Source organism: Lissotriton vulgaris, chromosome 9 (assembly GCF_964263255.1).
Source record: "Lissotriton vulgaris chromosome 9, aLisVul1.2, whole genome shotgun sequence".
In the NCBI taxonomy this organism is placed as follows: Eukaryota; Metazoa; Chordata; class Amphibia; order Caudata; family Salamandridae; genus Lissotriton; species Lissotriton vulgaris.
The window spans coordinates 833,715,625-833,738,863 of record NC_141697.1 but is presented as its reverse complement, the minus strand read 5'-3'; the positions used below and the strand labels follow the sequence as shown (position 1 = coordinate 833,738,863).

The 23,239-nt window shown below is 44.9% G+C and overlaps 1 protein-coding gene across 1 annotated transcript in view; it reads right to left on the bottom strand.

The window, feature by feature from the left end:
• The window catches only part of LOC147692327 (gastric inhibitory polypeptide receptor-like), a 1,656,621-nt gene that overhangs the window by 412,437 nt on the left and 1,220,945 nt on the right, over window positions 1-23,239 (bottom strand). The window contains exon 8 of the mRNA XM_086939521.1: window positions 6,299-6,359. Coding sequence (XP_086795647.1) covers window positions 6,299-6,359 — 61 coding nt within the window. The remainder of the gene's footprint in view (window positions 1-6,298; window positions 6,360-23,239) is intronic.

Sequence of the window (23,239 nt, the reverse complement as noted above, 5' to 3'; positions counted from 1 at the left end):
TGCTTTGAGAATTTGATGGAATTTGTTTTGAAAATTGTTGTATTAGCGTACTATTAGAGTACCAAGATAGTTGGTGGTTTTAATATATGAATTGTTTTCAACATATGAATTATTGGTAATATACACAACTTTAGGTTGGTAGAAATCATTTTTAATAAACTTTGTTCTAATTTCTACTTTCAGTGTACTATAGATTTATTGTTTTGGCCAAATTTTAAGATATACATATGGATGAGAGCGAATAAGTGCAATGGTTTGATTGAAAAGTTTGTAGGATTAGTAGTGTGAGCTAAAGGATAAACTCTTCTTGTATCTGTTTGAGTACACCTATCCTTTGATTTCTCAAAGGGGTTCCTCTCATAGAATTTTGGTATCAGTGGAGTAGACAGCACCTAAGCGGATGGGCACATTGCTCCTCACATTGCAAACAAAAGCGGAAGATTTGGAGGTTCAAACAAGGAGGAATAATATAAGAATTATAGGTATTGCTGAAACAACCAACATAGACATTATGGAATGCTATGCTGAGCACCTCCTAATTGATCTGATAGACAGAGACACATTCTCGGATATCTTCATGGTGGAGCGCGCTCACTGCTTCACTGCACCAAGACTGGTCCCGGAAGCTAATCCCCGCCCCATAATTGTGAGGCTTTTGAATTACAGGGATTGGGACACTGCATAACATAAAGCCAGAGAACTGAAGACCTTGCATCGTGGCGGCTCCGAGTTATCACTCTACCTCGATTTCACACAGCAGGTGCAAGAGACTTGACGACTCTTTGTTCCATCTAAAAGGAAACTCAGTGAACTCCAAATAAATATAGTATGCTATATCCTGCATAGCTACGAGTAATGTCAGAAGGAAAACCACACTTCTTAACTAATCCAAAATAATTATTTCAGTTCATTAAAAGGAGGGAGGAAGCTGGAAGTCGATGACGGTCTCCATGTACTACCGCTAACGATGGGGATCAAAGGCAGAACATGGAACAGCATTTGAGTAATTCCATTGTCTACCAAGATGACAGACACTACCTGAGATAGTGACCCTTGACCCGGTCACTCTACTACCGGTTTCTGCTGCAGCTGCCTGCTTGGCCCTCTTGCTGCCACCTCTCCTTAGGGCCCCTGCTCTCCAGGCTTGCCCTCGCTCCCCAGGCTTGCCCAGGCTTGCCCTCGCTCTCCAGGCTTGCCCAGGCTTGCCCTCGCTCTCCCCCGCTCCGCTTTCCCGCTCTTTCCAACCCCCCCTCTGCTCCCCACCGCTGCTCTCCTGCAGCCCGCCCCCTTCTCCTGTCTCCTGCTCCCCATTCGCAGCCCGCTCCAGCCTCCCAGCTGCTCCTCCCTCCCACTTGGCCATAAATGGCGGGGACCGTGCGGCCGTGAGCTGTGACCCTTGACCCAGTCACTCTATTACTGCACGGCCCGTGTGCCCAGATTCTGCTGCCGCTGCCAGCTTGGCCCTCTTGCTGCCGCCTCTCCTTAGGGCCCCTGCTCTCCAGGCTTGCCCTCGCTCCCCAGTCTTGCCGAGGCCTGCCCTCGCTCTCCAGGCTTGCCCTCGCTCTCCCCTGCTCTGCTTTCACGCTCTTTCCAACCCCCCTCTGCTCCCCGCCACTGCTCTCCTGCGGCCCCGCCCCCTTCTCTTGTCTCCCGCTCCCCATTCACCGCCCCGCTCCCGCCTACCCAGCTGCTCCTCCCTCCCACTTCGCCATAAATGGCGGGGACCGAGCGTACGCGCAGCAGGCACGCGCAGCGGGCGCACCGATTGCGTGCCAAAGTTAAGCCCATCTACGCCCGACCGCGCCTGGACTGCGCCCAGCACCAGAACCCCTTGACCCCGCCAGAGCCAGCCAACCCGACTGAGCTATGACGCCGCCACCCTCCACGCACTCAACACCGACCGACATCCAGCCTGCTACCAAGCCACCCAAAATCGTACCCACGCAGCCTTCACCTGCCACGCCTGCTACTTCACCTGCACTCGGTCCTGCACCAGGCCAGCCAAAACAGCCGCCAACAACAACCACCTCAAGTGCATCCTGCTCAAAACCCGCTCCATCCACAGGCACGCCGTCAAACTATGGGACCTCCTGGACAAACGGCACCAGACGCCGCCTTCTTCGCGGAAACCTGGATGAACGCCTCCTCAGCCCGCGACATTGCCATTGCCATCCCGGACGGCTACAAGATCAACCGGAGGGACCGCGTCAACCAGACCGGAGGAGTCATCGCCATCGCCCACAGAAACACTATCCGCATCACAACCAACACCGACGACACCCTCGCCACCGCAGAGCACCTGCACTTCCAGATTCACACCGACCCCAAGACCACCCTAAGAGGAACCCTCATCTACAGACCTCCGGGACCACGCTCACACTTCAGCGAGGCCATCGCAGACTTCATCAGCCAACCCTAGCCTAGCCTCCCCCAACTACATCCTCCTAGGAGACCTCAATTTCCACCTGGAGAACGACCAGGACAACAACACCAGCGCCCTACTAGACAACCTCGCCAACCACGGATTCAAGCAACTGGTCAACACCCCCACCCATTACGCCAGCCACACGCTCGACCATGTCTTCTCCTCCAGCAACCACATCTGCTTCAGCCACTCCACCGAGCTCCACTGGACCGACCACAGCTGCGTACACTTCAACTTCAGGAAAACAACGACCCACCACCGACCTCAACAAAACCCCCGAAGATGCTGGAGCAAGATCACCACCAACCAACTCACCCCCTCCTTGCGCCTAAACCCTTCCACCAACACCATGGACCCCAACGAAGGAGACCGCAACCTCACACAGTGGATCACCGACTGCGCCGACACCCTTGCTCCACTGAAAAACCCTCCCAGCAACCTCAACAGCAAGAAAGCCGCGTGGTTCACCAACAATCTCAAAAACTCCAAGAAATCCTGCCATGATCTCGAGAAAGCCTGGTGCCACAACCAGACAACGGATAACATGACAGCCCTCAAGAACGCCACCCGCAAACACCACCAGCTGATCGGCACCATCAAAAGGCCATCCTTCAGAGAACGACTGGACAACAATACCCACAACAGCTCTCCAACCCCAACGCCAGCAACAACAACATCATGCCTTCTCAAGACCTCTGCAACTCTCTGGCCACCTTTTTTCACCATAAGATCGTCGACATACACGACAGCTTCAGCGCTCAGAATACGTACTCCACCACCGAACCTACACCCCCCCACCACCACCATGTGCGCCTGGACTTAGGTCAGCACGGAAGATACCACCGAGACGATGAACACCATCCACTCAGGCTCCCCAGCCAATCCCTGCACACACCACATCTCCAACAAAGCCGACTCCATCATCGCACCCAAACTTCGGGACATCATCAACAACTCCTTCATATCCGCCACCTTCCCGGAGAGCTGGAAGCACGCAGAGATCAGCACCCTCCTGAAGAAACCCGCAGCAGACCCCTCAGACCTCAAGAATTTCCGCCCGATCTCGCTCCTCCCCTTCCCTGCGAAAGTCATTGAGAAAACCGTCAACAAACAGCTGACAGTCTTCCTGGAGGCGAACGGCTCCCTCGACCCATCGCAGTCCAGATTCCGAGCAAACCACAGCAACGAGACCGCCCTCATCGCGGCCACCGATGACATCCAGACCCTGCTGGACAACAGAGAAACCGCCGCCCTCATCCTGCTCGACCTTTTGGCTGCGTTCGACATGGTCTTCCACTGCACCCTGACAACCCGCCTCCGCCACGCCGGGATCCAAGGAAAGGCCCTGGAATGGATCACCTCCTTCCTCTCCGACAGAACCTAAAGAGTCCGTCTCCCGCCCTTCCTCGCAGAAGCCACCAAGATCATCTGTGGCGTACCTCAAGGCTCCTCGCTCAGCCCCACCCTCTCCAACGTCTACATGAGCCCCCTCGCAGCCATCGCACGCAAGCACAACCTCAACATCATCTCCTACGCCGACGATACCCAACTGATCTTCTCCCTCACCAACGACCCCACCTCCGCCAGAGCCAGCTTCCAGGATGGAATGAAAGACATCGCAGACTGGATGAAGCTCAGCCGCCTGAAACTGAACTCAGACAAGACGGACGTCCTCATCCTCGGCCCATCCATCTGTGCCTGGGAGGACTCCTGGTGGCCCCCTGCTCTGTGCCCCCCACCCAAGCCCACGGACCTCGCACGCAACCTGGGCTTCATCCTTGACTCCTCCCTCATGATGGCCAAGCAAGTTAATGCTGTTACCTCCTCCTGCTTCAACACTCTCCGCATGCTCCATAAGATCTTCCGCTAGATCCCCACTGGAACCAGGAAAACGGTCATCTAGGCCCACGTCACCAGCCGTTTGGACTACGGGAACGCCCTCTACGCTGGGACCACCGCCAAACTACAGAAAAGACTCCAGCGCATCCAGAGTGTCTCAGCACGACTCGTCTTGGACATCACCAGACACAGCCACATCTCCGCCCACCTGAGGGACCTGCACTGGCTCCCTGTCAGCAAAAGGATCACATTCAGACTCCTCACACAAGGCTCTCCTCGACTTGGGCCCCGAATACCTCAACAACCGCCTCACGTTCTACACGCCAACCCGCCAGCTCCGCTCCGCCAGCCTCGCCCTCGCCACCGTCCCATGGATCCGCAGAACCACCACCGGAGGAAGATCCTTCACCTACCTGGCGGCCAAGACCTGGAACACCCTCCCCACCCACCTACGACTCACCCAACTCAATACCTTGCTTTTCGAGCAGTAGCAGCCCCCCCACCCAGCGCCTTGAGACCCTAGCGGGTGAGTAGCGCGCTTTACAAATGCTCTTGATTGATTCATTCATTGAGATAGGGGATGTGGAACTATTCAAATAATGCCGCCTACCCCTCAACATGATAAGACAAATATAACGCTTTAGACCACAGCTTAAAAAGAGGAGGAGCTGTGAGGATTGGACCCATAGGCAGTTGTGGGTATGCCGCTCTGTCGGAGACATGTGTTCTGGACACTTGTAAGACTCACTCGATTGTAATATGGCAGATTTACATAAACAGCCAAAATTGGTGATATGGAGCACTTTCACGCCATAACTCACAATGCTTGTTTCTAGTCCAGGGAGGACCTGGCTTGGCTGTTCGGGCTGGACTGTTCCCTTGAGCAAGTTGATTTGCTATGTTGCCCTACATCAAATCCGATAAGTGAGGGCCTATGTGCTTGTACGATATTCTTGTCATAAATGTTTTAAAGTTGGGCTGATGGACCCTTGTAAGTACCAGGAATGGGCTGGCCTTTATCATGTTCATTACAGGGCTTAATTATGAGAGCCCTGATTCACTTTTGCACCATGTAAAGTGGTACATGCTTCACGTAGGGCTAGCATAAAGATTTATGAAGACACGCAAAGCCACCCTGCGTGGCTTTGAGTGGCCCCATAAATCATCAGCAAGGTGAGGCAACACAAATTGGGGAACCGTTAAATTCGTACACCTCCTGAGGTGATGCGTAACAAGGAGAACAATGCTGCCTGCTACAGAGACACCCTTGCAAAAATAATGCAAGGGTGCCTACGTTGGCACTAGGCTGCCAAAACTGAACCAGCACTGACAGAAAGGACATGAATGCACTGTATTGCTTAAATACAGTGCCTTCCTGCCCTTTCACTTTAGCATAGGCAGTGCAGCAAGCTGACTTGATGCACTGCCCTAGGCAAATTGCCATAAATGGGGCTCTGTGTTCCTTTATTCTGAAATTTCATGTTTACATAGTAGTTATAGATGAAGGTGCAGCCTAAGTGGGCCCTGATTCTTGAGAGCTCCCCCAACCTTCGGGGGGGGCCCGTTCCACCCCAAGGCCAATGAATATCAGTGCAATGCAAAACTTAGGGTCCCCTCCTCACATTCTATGGAGGGGCATCATTTTACATTACACCACTGGTTGTCTATAGCTCAGCTTCATCTCCAACACCACTGAGATCAAAAAGACTTCACTCATGCAAATTGGCTTGGAGATAGGGAACATCCCATGTCATAATTACATTCTTTGAGAAGATCACAGTGACTGACAGGGCATCACAAGCAGAGGGAAAATACTTAAAGTGGTTACAGTGTGTAGAGGGGTTGGGCTAACGCTTCTCTTTCGTACTGACTTCTAGTAATATTTTTCCAACCACATCTTTGTAAATAATCATAGACGGTATAGGACTACTGTTGGGAAATGTTTGAAGAGAGGAGTACTTTGAAGCATTTTGCTTCAAGTGACATTTGAAACAAATTAAATGTGCCAAAATTTGAATCTTAAGACATACTCACTTGGTGTTTTCTTTTAAGTATCTGATGAGAACCCATGGGATCACAAACATGAATGGGGTACCTGCAGAGAATAAAATCCGCAAAGTGAGATGTATATAAACAAGAAGGCTTTATAATAGTTCTGCACAAATATCAAGACACTTAAGCGCCCTGCAACTAGTGTTCATTTCTCAAATTGTGTATGACGAGGAGGGAAAGAAGGCAATTGGTCTATGAGAGAGATGGATGGACTATCTGCATGTTATTGTAAACCACTCCCACCTCAAATGAAATCCTATGAACAAGAGGACAATAAACATAAAGGTACCTGATCACAAACAGTTTTTTGTAGTACATTTAGTATTAGTACAACAGTATCACTCACATTCCATAAAATGCTACTCACTAATCTATGTGTCTCCACCTTTGCCTCTCCTAATGTTTGACATTGAGATCTCTGCCCGACTGCAGCGATTGCTGCACATGTACCTCTACGTTTTAGTAGTAAATTTAAGAGGGACAAGGAGCAGTGGCGGAAAAATTGGGAAAACGTACTACTAAGTGGGAGGGGGTTTGGGAGTAGTATGGAGTTGTTAAGGAGGAATATATTCACTGTACTTCCAAAATTACTATAGCTAAAAAGTACCCTAAACAGTCAAAAATATTCCCCAGGTCAGACCTTTGCAAACGATTCTGCAAAGATAGATTATGCACAGACCTGATTGCAACACTGTGCATCATCATTGAGCAATCGAAGGAATGTAACTCCCCCATCTATGTCAACCTCTTCGACTATGAGAAGGTGTTAGACCTGGGTTCCTGGTTGGGTGAGGTAAACACCCATGCCAGACAGGAACCTCCACTCTAGTCAGGATAAGCTAAGTAGAAACTAAAATATAGCCTGTGCTCACCCTCTGGTAGCTTGGCACAGAGCATTCAGGCTTCTCCCATGACCCGTCTTAGAAGAAATTGCAGTACTGAATCAGATTTTGAGAAAGAATTGAGTTGCCTTATTTCACGTTTTCAAACCAGGGGCTATAGGGTTGGAACACTCAAGGAGGCTTGCACTCGTATTCACAAAAGTAAACGCTGTGACCTTCTTAAAACTAACAAAAGAAAGAAGGACAGATCAAAAAATCCTAGAGTGGCCTTTGTTACTCAATACAACTCTCATATTAATGAGTTGTTTTGTATTTTACGCAAACATTGGCATTTTTTGCAATTAGATTATGATCTCAACTCCATTGTCAAAAGTAAACCAACAATTACATACAGAAGAGGGCATACATTACGTAACATACTGAGCCCTTCAACAATTAATCATCACATCAGTAGTAGTGTTGCTTGCTGGCTACCATCGAAACCTAAAGGGTTCTATAAATGCTCTATGTGTAATGTGTGCCAATTTGCTTGTAAGAAAACTACCAGTTTTTGTTACAATACACCGAAGACACACCAGATACATGAATTCATCAACTGTAACCCCAAATGTGTTGTTTATTGTATTATTTGTCAGTGCAACCTTATATACGTAGGCAGCACTATCAGACCGCTCAAGGAGCGCATTCAGGAGCATGTGCGAGCTATCAGAAACAATGACTCTAGTTATCCTTTGGTTGAGCACTACAATATAGCTCATATAACAAACGAAACATTAGACATTAAATTCCATGGCATCACCACCCTGAAGAATGATCCTCGAGGAGGAGACAAAACACTGGCTCTAAGGAAACTAGAAGCCAAATGGTTGATTAAATTGAGAACAGTGGATCATGGATTAAATTCTGTTAGGGAAATGCATGTGTTTCTATGATGAAGATATAATAATTACATCAATCACTGCCAACAATTAACATTGATAGGTAAATGCATTTATCTGTTGGACAACTATATAACAACTATGTAACCTTTTGTTAACAACAAATCACGTTTTGTCTTCAAACAATGATGCAACTTCTGTTAGATATGATTTAAATTAGGTACATAGAATTATATATGCCACCAATCCGACTGCCCTACTTCTTATCTGAATCTACTATCGATGTAATCTGTATGTTTTTTGATCGCAATTGTCTAAACATGTATACAAAAAAATGATGTATTTCCAAGATATAACTGACAAGGTCTACATCTTCTATATCAAGCCTCCCGTGGTGTAATAGCCCTAGGATTCTTGCATATGATTTGTAACTGCCAATACTCCCTTATATGTGAAATGATTTATTGTTCTAAATGATACTTTCTATATTGAGACTGATCTATTTTTATCGATTTTTGACATCTCCATCAACATAATGATTTAATACCTTTTTATCATATTTGTTATAACGAAAAGATTTGGGGGTAGATGTATCAAGAAATCGTTTTGCACTTCTCTAATAGCGATTGGTAAGGAATCGCTATTAGAGAAGTGCAAAATGGTATGTATGTAGGAATTCTCTATTTTTTAGCGATTCCTTAACATTCCTTAATTGCGATTAGCAAATTGCTAATCGCAATTAAGGAATAATTTTCCCATTCATTTCTATGGGCCAGGAGGCCCATAGGAATGAATGTGCAGTAATTCTCAAATTGCGAATTCGCATTTTGCTATTCGCAATTTGAGAATTATTTCAAGGGTGCAGGGGTGTCTTATGGACACCCTGCTGCACCCCTGAAACTTACATGTGTGTGCATATGGCACACATACATGCCCTATGGGCATGTATGTGTGCCACATGCCACCTTCAAAATAGTGTTATTTTGTTGTTTTAAAGGATTTCGCAAATTAACATGAACCTGAAGTTCATGTTAATTTGCGAGTCCTTAACCTAAATTCGCTAAAAAAAAAAGCTTCATACATGGCATTTAAGGAATCGCACATTTGCGATTCCTTAAATGCTGATGCAAAATAAGGAATCGCAATTTATTGCGATTCCTTATTTTGCTAATCACACATACATCTCAAAAAATGCAAAATGTCCGTTTGCGATTCCTTAAGGCCGAAATTCGCAGAATTTCGGCCTTAAGGAATCGCAAAAGGCTTGATACATCTAGGCCTTATTGTTTATGTGATTACATGTTTCTTCGTTTACTTCACTAATATATTTCTTATTCAACCTGGCTTTGTAAAGGGGTCTACTAATACTCTTCTTCCTATTTTCTTTTAATTATGCTTGCGCTTTATAAATCTGATTCTGAATCAATTATAACCTTTTCATTACACTTTTGATTTATGAGACAGTCTGGCAATCCCAGTTCTCTACGCTTTTGTTTAGCTATTCTGTTCGTTATTTAATACATCAGGCATTTTATTCTTCTTGTAGTTTTTGTTACTGAGACTTGACACGCCGTTTGATGTCCTTCCCTTCACGTGACACTTCGGTATCACGTGATGCATGTTTCATAGAACTCTGCTTCCATTTAAACCGGCGTTCGCGTTTGGAACGTCCTTTGCATTCTCCGTGTGGGACACTGTTTCTTTTACGAGAGGTAAGCTCCATAATCTCCACGAGGTTTGATTATCACCTAGGATTCATAGACCTCTAATCACAACATTGTGTATTTACTAAGTTTTATATTCTCTGTAGTTTCCTGGTGTTGGACGCGACTACCTGGAACTTTAACGGAGCCCTGAAATACTATGATTCGAGCGGCATATATATTCCGCCACTCTGCTCCGCAGTGGACTTTTTTGTACATACTGATAGGTAGGGTTTACCCATTTGTTCCTTGCCATATGCTCAGTACACCTTTTGTTCATTTTGTGGCGGTTTACCGACCATTTGACCTTTTGGGCTATACAAGGGGTCTGTGGGTTAGAACTCGTGTTCCAATGGCTATTCGGCTTGCATATTTTAAAAAAAGAGTACTTTATCCTCCATTTGGCATGGGACGCATTGACATCTTTGTACTCTGTTCTGACCCTCCCTCGAGGTCTTGGCTCTATTCTCTCATATGACGCTATATGGATGTTGGTCCCAAATGATAATAAACCATCATTTGACTTTGATAGTTTACGCCATAATCTTAGATTTGATGGCATGATTCGAGTGTATCCACTGTGAGTGTTATACACATTGAAGATTTATTATTTTTATTAATTGATGTGCCCCTGGGTTTTATATGGCATTGAGACTATGTACTGACTACTATATCGCTTGATTCTCTTTGCTTACTTATAGCAATCGTCTGGACCCTATGGACGTCTAGTTTACAGTTACCAATTATTTGACGCCATTATTTTTGGCACTGCCATGGACCTTTTGTTGTGAAGATTTGTGACTATACGTTTTTAGCTTCTTTGGTGAGACTTTATATATTAATTTATTAATTTGTTTGGAATATGGGTCTATATAATAGGCCTATATTATATATCTCCTTATTAATATATAGACTAATATCTTTCTGACACTTCACAATACAGTGGTTTCTGGTATTATGTATTATGGGACCCATTTATTAATGCCTATTGCAGTACCCACATATTTGTGACTTTATAATCTTATTAATTTGGCAGTTATTTTACTCTTTCACTGCTTTGGCTAGACAGCAGCCTGTCATATACTCTTGCTGTTTTGTTTCTCATAGTTTCTTTTATTTTAACATATTATCAGGAATAGGACGACTTTTATCACTTTCTCGTCAACTCTTCTTCACTTCAGTTATTATCTACCTCCAGGTCAGTTTTATACATGAGGATGACTCACCAGACTATGTTTGAACGTCATGCCAACTTCTTTCACGAGGTGTTCTTACTAATTACCTTCTAAGATATTGGGCACGTTCACTTTTCCTTCTCTAATAGGGGACTCTTGTATAACTTTTGAGACTATCACACACCTTTTTTCACTTTTGGGTGTTTGACCTATAGGAACTCTTGTTCTTTTTCTCTTGGGTTTTTGTGCTTTTTTGTCTTCCTTCACCACATAAAAACTTTTTTCTTTTTTTCTTTCAGTTCTAATGTTTCATTACTACCTCTTTCTTGTCTTTTAGACATGTTCATATGTATTTATATTTGAGCTGTATATACATTGATCGCTTTTATCTTATGTTACTGCCTTGAGAAAGTTATGGTACCCATTCAGTACTTACGAAACACGTGTCGGCTGTTTTCATTGTGATGATTTGAAGAATAAAATGAAATGAAGATTCTCAGACTCTGAAGGATATCGACTGATTCTTTCTGTCTTGTACAATTTACTGGTATAAAATATAATGCTTTATGGTGATTATTAGATCCCTTATTTTGACTATTGTGTTTCAGGATGGTGCACGCCTAACCCAGTTTTTCTTTGATATTTACATGCTGAATTCTTTCTCAACATTTGGTCACCCCTGGTTGTGAGTGACGTGGGTTTTTGTTGCATTCCGCTAGTATTATTATACTAGTTCAATATTTATTGTCCTTTAATTGTCTTCGACCATACATGCTCTTGTGATAAGTGTGGACACTCCTCCTTGAGGGACACCACTACCTTCTTTTTCCTTTTGTTAGGCTTCTCCCAAGAGGCAATGTGTAAAGTGTTTGTGCAATGCACACACGCACAGAAACACAATGAATACACCATAAAAAGACTCCACACTGGTTTAGCAAAATAGATTATTATATTCTGAACCAAACAAGGCCAAACCAAAAAAAATCAATGTATAGAAGTTAGAATATTGAATTGCCAAAGAATAAGTGAAAGATAGCACACAGAAGTAAATTGTCCTCCAGGTGTTACTTGAGGTTGTGCTGGAACAGGGTAAAGTCAAAGTTCAAGGAGACTGCAATGGAGCGCCAGCTAGCCTCATGAGCCATGGAGGTCTAAGTAAACAAAGTACCTTTTCTGGTTGCAGTTGCAAGATGTGTCAGGAGATGTGTCATTGTCGATCCCACAGGTTGAGGATGCATTGTTTCTTCTCCACGCAGGTTTGGCTATACGTCGGTTCCGAAAGCAAGACACAAGGCCGAGATGCATTGATTCCAATGAGCAATGTGCCAGGTTTCTCCACGCTGTTGGGGGTTTTATTGATCTCGCTGAGCTGCTGTGATGGCTCTGATGCTTCAGGCTCTCGAAATGCTGCATTGGTTCAGAGAGCGAAGCTCTGATTTTAAATCTGCCACCTGATCGATGAACCAGTTCTGCTACATGCAGATAGGAAATGTATTGATGTCTGTGTTACAGGTATCTGGGTCCACTTCCAGTGAACCAGGCAAAGGAGTAGAGGTAGAGATTTTGATGTCCCTGTGTTCCAAGAAACAGGATGCAAGCCAACAAGTCCTTGAAGCACACTTGAAGAAAAGGCATAGTCCAGCTCCTCTTCAGCAAAGTCCGGGAGAAGCAGGCAGCAGGACAACAAACAGAAAAGTAGGCCTTCCAGATGAGCAGTCCAGTTAAGATCTATAAGAAGCACAGCAGTTTTTTGGCAGAACTTCAGTTACAAGTCAATTAGTGTCTGATTTTAGAGGGGTCGGAAACCCAGTACTTATACACAAAAGTGACTTTGAACTGGATGTGACTTCAAAGAGTTGTCTTTGAATTGCACAAATATCCTTTCAATCCAGCCCTGATTGTTAGGCTAGCTATGGGGTGTATATCAGCCCTTTGTGTGGCGACAGAACAATACCTATTAAGTGGAGTATAGCTGTCAGCCACCCCAGACGTGTATTGGAGATAGACTACAAGGCACACAGAGCAGTAAGTGCGGAGAAATGTCCACTTTCTAAAAGTGGCATTTCTAAAACAGACATGGCAAATCCACCTTCACCAGCAAGGAGGATTTATCATTACCTTTCCAAAGATATAAAACATAAACTGGCTACACCCCTCTGATCAGGAATTACAGCTTAAAAGTGTATTAACCCCTTCCATGCTCATGACGGAATGGTTCCGTCATGAGCATAAGTGCAAATGTACTCATGACTGAACCATTCCTTCATGAGCACACTTTAAAAGAAATCCTCTGCTGTAAACAGCAGAGGGATTTCCCATATTTCTTTTGCTTTGGGAGGTGGGAAAGAACTTCCCCAACCTCCCAAAGCATGGTTAGGTTTTTCATTGTAATGACGATCTCGCTGTCGTCATTACAATAAAAATGCTTGTGGGGCTATCTCAGCCCCCCGAGTACCGAAAAACATGGGGGAAGTATCATTGGAAAGGGGAGAATCTCCCCTTTGCAATGGTGCCCTACCCTAGCAGGAATCCACATACTAGCCACCAGGGAGGTGGGAGCGGCCCCTTGGACAAGGGCCTTTGCTCCCCTCACAAAGTTTTACCAGACAGCCTTTCTGCCCCCCCTGGCTTTAGCCCACAATCTGCCCTCCCGGGGACGCAGATAGCACCCTAGACACCAGGGATTATTATATGCCAAGGGTAGGGGCTGCCTAGAATGGGCAGATTGGGGCAATTGCCCCTGATCTACCCCCCCGGGGGGCAGAAAGCCCACTAGGCCCCTGGTTTTTTATTTTATATATATATATATATGTAGGGGTGGTGGCTGCCCAGAATGGGTATGCCAATGCCCCCACCCAAAAAATGACACCTTCTTTCTGCCCCCCCAAGGAGGCAGATGGGGCAGTAGCCCCTGATCTGCTCCCAGGGGGGCGCAGAAAGCCTACAAGGCACCACGGATTGTTTTTATATACTTAGGGGTGGGGGCTGCCCAGAATTTGCATGCCAATGCCCCACCCCCCAAAAAAGAATACTACAGTCTTTCTGTCCCCACACCCTAGAAGGAATATGAGGCAATAGCCTATTATATGCCCCCGGGGGGGGCAGAAAGCCCCCTAGGCACCAGGAATTTATGTTCTCCAAAGTTCGGGGCAGGGCTGTCCAGAATGGGCATGCAAATGCCCCCCCAAAAATGCCATCTTCTTTCTGCCCCCCCCCAAGGAGGGAGATGGGGCAGTAGCCCCTGATCTGTCCCCAGGGGGGTGCAGAAAGCACACAAGGCACCAGGGAGTTTTTAATATACTTAGGGGTGGGGGTTGCCCAGAATTTGCATGCCAATGCCCCACTACGCAAAACAGAATGCTACAGTCTTTCTGCCCCCCCAACCAGGAAGGAAAATGGGGCAATAGCCCCTTATCTGCCCCTCAGGGGGCCAGAAAGCCCCCTAGGCACCAGGGATTTAATTCCCTCAAAGTTCAGAGGGGCTGCCCAAAATGGGCATGCCAAGGCCCACACCCCTCCGAAAAAAATCCCACAGTCTTTCTGCCCCCAGGAAGCAGATGGGGGCAGTAGCTGCTGGTCTGCCCCAGGGGGCATAAAGCCCAAAAAGCACCAGTGATTTTTTCTTTATATACGTAGGGGTGGGGGCTGCCCAGAATGGGCATGCCAATGCCCCCACACCCAAAAAAATGCCACAGTCGTTATGCCCCCCAGGAGGCAGATAGTGGCAAAAGCTCCTTATCTGTCCCCCGGGGAACAGAAAGCGCAATAGGCATCAGGAAATATATATTTTTTTAATTCAGGGGTGTGGGCTGCCCAGAATGGGCCTGCAAATGGCCCCACCATCTCCCAAAATTATACAGTCTTTCTGCCCCCCAGGAGACAGATGGGGTCAGTTTTTCCTGATCTGCCCCCCAGGGGGCATCAGAGAGCCCTCTAGGCACCAGCGATTATGCTGGCTTTTTTATGCGTGGGGTGGGGGCTACCCAGAATGGGCATACCAATGCCCCAAACCCCCAAGCAAATAGCCACATTCTTTCTGCCCCCTTGAGAACATATAGGTGCAATCCCCCCTGATCCCCCCCAGGGCGGCATAAAGCCCACTAGGCAGAGACTTGTTTTTAGCAAAGTGCCTACTTGTGGGTTTTGGGCCCTAGCGCAGCCTGCACATAGGGAAACATAGCAAACCAGTACATTTTTTAAAACTAGATACTAAGGGGAATCGAGAATGGGTTAAATTGTGTGCCTCCCACCAGATTCTGTTATCCAGAATCCCTTGCAAAACTCAAACTTAGTTAAAAAAATACACATTTTCCTCATATTTCTGTGACGGAAAGTTCTAGGATCTGCGTGGATCCACAAAACTCCACCCAATGCGCATTTGCCAAAGTCCTTCAATAAAAATGGTACCTCACTTGTGTGGGTAGGCCTACTTCCCGCAGCAGGAAATGGTCCAAAACGCAACATGGACACACCACATTTTTACATTTGCAGAAATCTACGCAACAAGAAGACAACAACGATCCTCCAACAACAGATCGACTGAGGGTGATTCTTCATCCTCAGAGGATTCAACCCGGAAAGATTTCCAAAGAGGCAGACCTCGACAACCATCGTCCCAACCTGATTACAGCTCGACTAGTCGACAATCCTCTACACAGATACCCACTGGATCTAGCACATCGACCACAGCTACAGATACTACTACAACACCAGCGCCTTTTTTAGAGGTAGGTCCCGAGCCAAACGTAGATCCAGGAGGACCCAGTACAAAAACATCACAACTGCCCCCGGCAAAATCAACCAGGAGTCACAGAGTTTAGTCATCAATATCTCACAAACTCCTCTAACCATTACACAAGAGAAAGTCCTTCAGAAAGAAATTAGCTTTGTACCTACTTACTAAACTAATGAATTGGACACCGCAGTGTGCTTCTACAAATTCATGAAAACTTTGAGACTAAAGCATTTTTTCAAAAACGTTTGTACCTCCTACCAGTCTCAAAATTCTGGACATGTTTGAAGCACTGGTCCAAAAGGATCTACACTCCATTTTTCAGGAACATAGAATCCAGAAACCCAATTTAACCATCAATAAACGCCAAGCCTTGAATCAGTTGGCCAACAACCCCGATATCAAGATTTGTAAAGCTGACAAAGGGGGAGCCCTAGTCATCCTTGATGACGGATACTATTCTTACAATTTGATTGTACATTTGAACAATCCAGACCTATATATGACTATTGACTCAGACCCCACAGAAGCATTCAAGACTGTTTTATATTCCATCATTGATAAAGCTTTGAATTCTAAGACCATCACAGAAAGAGACAAGAGGTTCTTGTTGAAAGATCATCCTCAACCTTAGTTCCAAAAATACACAAACATCCCAGTAAACCACCATTCCGTCCAATAGAAAGCACTTGCAATTCTATCCATGAACCAACCGGCCTATACATAGATAAACATTTACAGTCAAGTGTCAAGAACAGGTCTACATATATACAGGACACCAGAGATTTCCTAACTAAACTCAACAACATTGTGATACCTACTAACCATCCTATCATCCTCTGTACTATTGATGTCAATTCCTTATACACCTCCGTCCCCCACAATTTTGGACTTGAAGCTATGGAATCTGCCCTAATACATTCAGATGAACCACAAGACCTACAGATTTTTATTATGGAGCTAATGCAGTTCACACTTCACCACAGCTATTTTAAAACAGAAGATAACAACTACTATATCCAATTGTCCAGAGTAGCAATGGGCAACTGTGCCGCTCCGGCATATGCTAACCTGTTCATGTACCAGTATGAAACAGAACACATCCTTTCTAATCCAAACTGGCAAGAACACATGAGTGCATACTATTGTTACATTGACTATATTTTCCTAATGTGGAAAGGGACTGAAAATCAACTTCTTACAGCCATTGAAGATCTTAATAAAGTGGATGAAAGGTTACAGTTTACCCATACCATAGATCAGAAATATCATTTTTGGATGTTCACATTAAGTTCATGAACAATCAGCTTATCACATCGATCTACACCAAAGCGACTGATCGTAACAACTACCTTCACTTCAAAAGCTTTCACCAAATGAGCCTAAAAAAACATCTTCCATACTCTCAATTACTTTGAGCAAGAAGAATTGCATCTACTGAGGACATGTACACTGAAAACAGTGCCAAAATCATTGCCAAATTTCACCACAGAGGATACCCGAAATACATCACACAAGCTGCAGAGAACAGAGTGCTAAACAAAGAACGTACACAACTGTTGAAACCAAAGACCAAATCCATTTCTCAAGACACACGTTCGGTATTTGTTTCTAAATACTTTATACAAAGTTTGAAAATCAAAGAAGCGATATGGAAATACTGGCCATTGCTCCAATTAGAAAAACATTTCAATAACATTTTCAATAGCCTACCTATCTTTGCATACCAACGTTCAAAAAACATTCAGCAATTACTAAAAGCACCCTCAAAAACAGTAACCACCTTATACAAAGGAACCCAGCCAATCCACAATTGTGGACACTGCAGCAGCATCATTAAAGGCAACACAATATCTCACCCAACACAAGGAACTCCCATAAAACTGCAGGTGAACGCTACATGTGATACAACTAATGTTATCTACCTACTCAAGTGTCCTTGCGGTCTCCCATATGTGGGGAAGACCGAACGAAAAGTGAAAATCAGATTAACGGAACACTGTAGTAATATTCATACTAAGAATCTGAAGTCATGTGTAGCGGCACATTACGTCAACAATTCACACAACGCCAGTCAAATTCGCTTTCTTATCTTGGAAGTTATTGAAAAATCTCAATTCAGTTTCTGCAATACGCAGATGACATTGTGGTTCTAAGCCACACACCTATAGGGTTACAAAGGGTCATAAACAAATTAACAGAGTACCTTGACATAGTAGGTTTGGAACTTAACAACAAAAAAACAAAGGTAGTGAGACTGGCGGGCGCGAGTAAAGGCTCCTTTAGATGGTATGCAAAGAATATCCAAATTGAGGAAACAGCCACATATAAATATTTGGGTATCAAACTATGCAGAAACATGTCAATGGCTGAACAAAAACGAGACATCTCAGCAAAAGCACAATCATTGACCTTCGCCTATAAATTACTCAAAAAAAAACTTCAATGCCCCTCATACGACCATCTTCTAAAGGTCATGGCAGCTCATCTGTTACCTACTTTGTCTTATGGGCTGGAAATATGGCATGGGAAAGAAATCGACATCCTAAACAAACTACAGATTAGAGTATATGAATCCGTATTTAATCTTTTTAATGGATCATCTCCAGCACAAATACGCCTGGAATTCGGATTACAAAATCAAGTCTTCCAGAGGAAAGCAATCTTTGCAAAATGGTGCTGGAAACTCAGAGCATCAGAAACAGGAACACTAAACAACCTTTGTTGGATGGAAATTAAGAAACAAATCGAAGAAAAAGAACCAAACACTTGGGGCACCTATTTGGGAATTGCCCTGGAGTCACTAAAAATCAAGGAGGTTTGGAACAGCCAGTTGGAACAAACATCTTTTCACAAAGTTTGCAAGCTAAATGCAAAGTCACTATCCTTGCAAGAAGACAAAAGGATCTTAGCCAAACGCCGCTATGCTTGGTCTGTAATTAATTCATATAAAATATTAAAACCTCAACTTTACCTTGATGCTCATTTTCGGCTATCGTTGAAAATAAAATTCATGGCATATAGACTGGGTGATCATTGCTCCAAAGATCTAATATCAACTTGGAAAAGTAATCAGCAAGACAAGACATGCCGCCTGTGTGGGTATCATGAGAAAGTTTGCACCATTTAATGTGCACGTGCGAGACTTTAAAAAAACGAAAGAAGACATTTGTTGAAATCAATCTTAAACGTTTTAAGAATCCGCACCTGCAGGCAGGCGGTCACTAACTGGTTGGGCACATCATCAAACATCCTTATATGCCGCGGAGTAAAGTTCATGACTCTGGGAGAGACTTAACTCTTGAAAAGCGAAACGGATTAAAACCTGGGCGTCCTTCTTTTTTTACTTGTAAATTTTAAGGAACATATTTTTACCATGTTTTATACCGATGTTTATTTTACTACATGTACACTTTTAAGGTTGTGATAAACCAAATAAAGCAAATTTTGAAGCTTTGAAAAATCTCAACACAGAGACAAAAACAAATACCTACTCCAGAGAGAACTATACTCGATATATAAGTTGAGTGCCCTACAGCCTAAAGGACTCAATGAAAGACTGGAATATAGCTGTTACCTATAATCGGCTTACATGATTTGTACTCCTGAAGTTTATTTCTCTCTACATGCAATCTTACATCTCTCACCTCTGATATTCTATTTATTGATTTCTCTTTGTATCTTTTATTATTTTCCCCCCACTTCTTTCCTGGCAACATCTTTCTTTTTTTATTCCACACCACTTTGAATAGTATTTCTCCTTTCCACCCCCGTTCTTCAAGGGGGCCCCTGTTGAAGTTTTTTCTTACTGAGTCTACACTTTCCAGACCTTGGGAACTTCCATGTTCTTTATATATTAGCTGCAAATAGTTTTTTGCTCACATATATTTTTCTACCGTGCACCTCAACCGTCCTATATTCACGCTGTTCTATTTCATCGTGTTTTTCATACCTTGTCTCAGATTATCGTTTATCCACCTAATTTTTATTAGATATGTTAGCCATGTTCGTTTAATTTCCTATTTGTCGTTTTAGTTGGTTTTATATATTTTTGCACATGTTTCTTTAAGTATTAGTTTATTCTCATATAGCGGCACGTTTTTCTCGTTCGGGGTAACCTGTCTTTTAGGTCCCATTTCACTAATTAGCTTAGAGTCATGTTTCTATTGCTATGACCTTTGTTTGATTCACACATGCGCTGATATATTCAGCGTCTTCCGGGTTCACAATACTAACACACGCGTAGCGATGGAGAATCTGGAACTAACGAATACACCGAGCGGGTAAGACCTACGACAACCACTAACTAAGTATGTATCTGCCATATCGGCACTGCACTTAATTTAATTCACTCGCACTTTTAAGCGCCGTTTACATATTTTTTCACGGGTTCACAAGCAAACTTTATTTATCCTTCACGTGTGGTCTCACTCATCATTTGAATGTTGCTACAAACTCGGGTCTGTCTGATAATTCAACTGGTTTACGGATGCTCACCATTTTGGTTCAACTCATTGCACAAGTACCGATTATGTTTTATACCGCACTTGCTCATGCCAGAGACTTCTTATTTTCATTTTTATTTCAACATAACTTTGCTCTTTGCCATTTGGAACATTGACAGGATTACCTGTTTCCACACCCTGCTCTTGACCTCGTTGCCCTGCCTCACGAGTCCTCCCGCTGCTGTTTTTCCAACACCTACGGCCACCGAGTGGAGGACTCGGTTTCCCAGCATTCCTGGTGGCGAAGCCTGATATCATCACCCCTGCGCCCGGAGGGGCTTTAAGAAGCGCACTGCACCGGTGGAAGCGGGCTTTGCTCTTTGCCATTTGGAACATTGACAGGATTACCTGTGTCCACACCCTGCTCTTGACCTCGTTGTCCTGCCTCACGAGTCCTAGCGCTGCCGTTTTTCCAACACCTACGGCCGCCGAGTGGAGGACTCGGTTTCCCAGCATTCCTGGCGGCGCAGCCTGATATCGTCACCCCTGCGCCCGGAGGCGCTTTAACCCCTTCCATGCTCATGACGAGCTCAGCTTGTCATGAGGCACAGTGGAGCTTGTCATGAACAATGGGGTTCGATTAGGATCAGCACAGGAGGGGAAAACCATTAGCAGCCAAGGTGTTAAGGAGCGCACTGCCCCGGTGGAAGCGGGCTTTGCTCTATGCCATTTGGAACATTGACAGGATTACCTGTGTCCACACCCTGCTCTTGACCTCGTTGCCCTGCCTCACGAATCCTCCCTCTGCCATTTTTCCAACACCTATGGCCGCCGAGTGGAGGACTCGGTTTCCCAGCATTCCTGGAGGTGCAGCCTGATATCGTCACCCCTGCGCCCGGAGGCGCTTTAAGGAGCTCACTGCCCCCGCGTCGCGGGACGCGAGCCGGACACCGGGTGAAGCCTGGGCAAAGGGCGGGCCCTCTGTGGCCCTCAGAGGCCAGAGGAGGCTGGGCTGGGCCACCCCCCTAAAAATTGGTGTCTGACGGGTAAGAGGCTACAAAATAGACAGGGAAGATTGTGACAGTGACCTAAATAGAGTGAACTTTGGGCCCCCTATTGCTTATTGTGAGATGGCCCTCAAATGAAAGAAGGGGAGAAAGACTGAACCGATGAGACCAGGTGGCAGTACAATTGGGACCTTAGAAAGCTTCTTCACAAGGGCAGCCGGGGTGTTGGGGAGGGAAATAGAATTAACGGAGAAGCGGCTACCCCTGGACCTTGGTGCTACAAAAAGGTTGTCGCTAGGTGCAATAAGAGATGCAGCTACACCAGAGCATACTGATGGCCAAAGACTAACTGCAGTTAATTTGATATCCCCACGAAACGAGCTATATGAGACTATTTCCACCATTGAAGATAATTTGTCGACCTGTAATAGTGTCTCCACAGAGGAATTCCATTCAATAGTATTAAAAAGTAAAGTAATGCCAAATTATAGCAGAACTGTGTGTACTAAGCAAGCAGGAAAAAGGAAAAGGGGAGGGAAGCGTCAAGCAGGTAGGAAATCCAAAGTCCCGAAAACTACCAATAAATTGGTGAAAATATCTTCGAGTAAAGCCAAGGCTACACAACCTAGCCCCCCCTAGATTAAACTCGCCGTTAGCACTATCTACACCTTCCCCAGAGATTGATTATCAACCTCTAGCCACAGTTGATAGTGATGGGGTTTGTACCATAGCACATATGGAGCACCTATTAAGATCATTCACTCTAAAACTAGAGAGGTTGAAGGTCCTAAATGATATGGTGGACAATCTCTATAAGGTAGTTGTAAACAATAGAAATGGGCCAGGGAATCTAGAATCAGTTAAGCAAAACAAGGGGCATATTAATGAGCAAAATAAGCAGGGTAAACCTACCCTCCCCACCACATGTCTGAAAGCAGCCAGTGTAGCTGAAAGGATAGGATTGATCAGAACAAAGGGTGACTCAGGGAAAAACATAGGGAATAAAACAGGAAGTGAGAAGAACACTAAACTTAAAGAGCAGAGAAATCTCGGGGTAAACTCATGTTCCACACAGGATGAGGGAGTAAATAGCTGAAATAGCAAGCACCCCTGTCAAGCTCCAGACCCTCAACCTACCACCGCAATCTGCACCACTGGTGCTAGTACTAGGAAATGTGCCACCCCTCAAGGAGGGAGCCAGAGAGAACTATAATCAGCTGAGAAATAAGGTTATGCACTGGCTGTCTAACAATACAATAGAGGGAAGGATGGCAGGCCCGAATATCATAATGGTTAGACGGGTGTTTTGGCTTGGCAGATCTAGGAAATCAAAAAAGGGCGACTATGTAGTGATTAATTTTAATAGCCAAGCACCAGTCGAGAGGATCATGAGAGAAGTGGGGTGTGGGGGGGGATTAGGGGTCAAGGTATTGAGATCTTACCACTAGGCTTTTTCTACAGACATATAAATCAAACAAGACCTGCTAACGGGAATAATTGGCAACAAGTGAGGAGAGTCCCCTACGGACAGGAAGGATACCAGGGTGGGACATTAGGAGGACAGAGATGGGGTATACAGGGGTTTAATAGGTAATTAGGGCCTAATAGATTTACAGCGTTGTCCGGTCTAAACAACTGTGACTGACGGTGCAGAAGGAACGAGGGCTATAATAAACATAAGGGCTGCATCCAAAACCAGAGTGAGGGTAGATTAGTAACTTCCATGGAAGGGGAAGAAATAGGAGGTGTACCAACAGAACCCCATAATGCACAAGATCTAACACTAGGAACTACATTACATGTGGAGGTCTATATTGACGCAGTTAGTCAAATCCCTAGTATCTCGAAAACTGATTCAACTAATTTGAATAGAATACAAGCTATCCCCAAAGCAAGTGATGATAAGCCCACTGGAAGACCAGTATGTGTAGTGGTGAGCCGAGCAAAGGTAGCTGTGCCTTTGTCTAATGAAAATACTAACCCCCCACTGACAGAGGCAGCGGCATTACAAGACAGGGTTAGGGTAGCTTTCTGGAACATCTGTGGTTTGGAGAACAAGGTCTCCAACACAGTATGGAGGGCCTTTATAAATGATTTTGATATTCTTTGCATCCAGGAAACATGGATTATAGGGGAAAAAC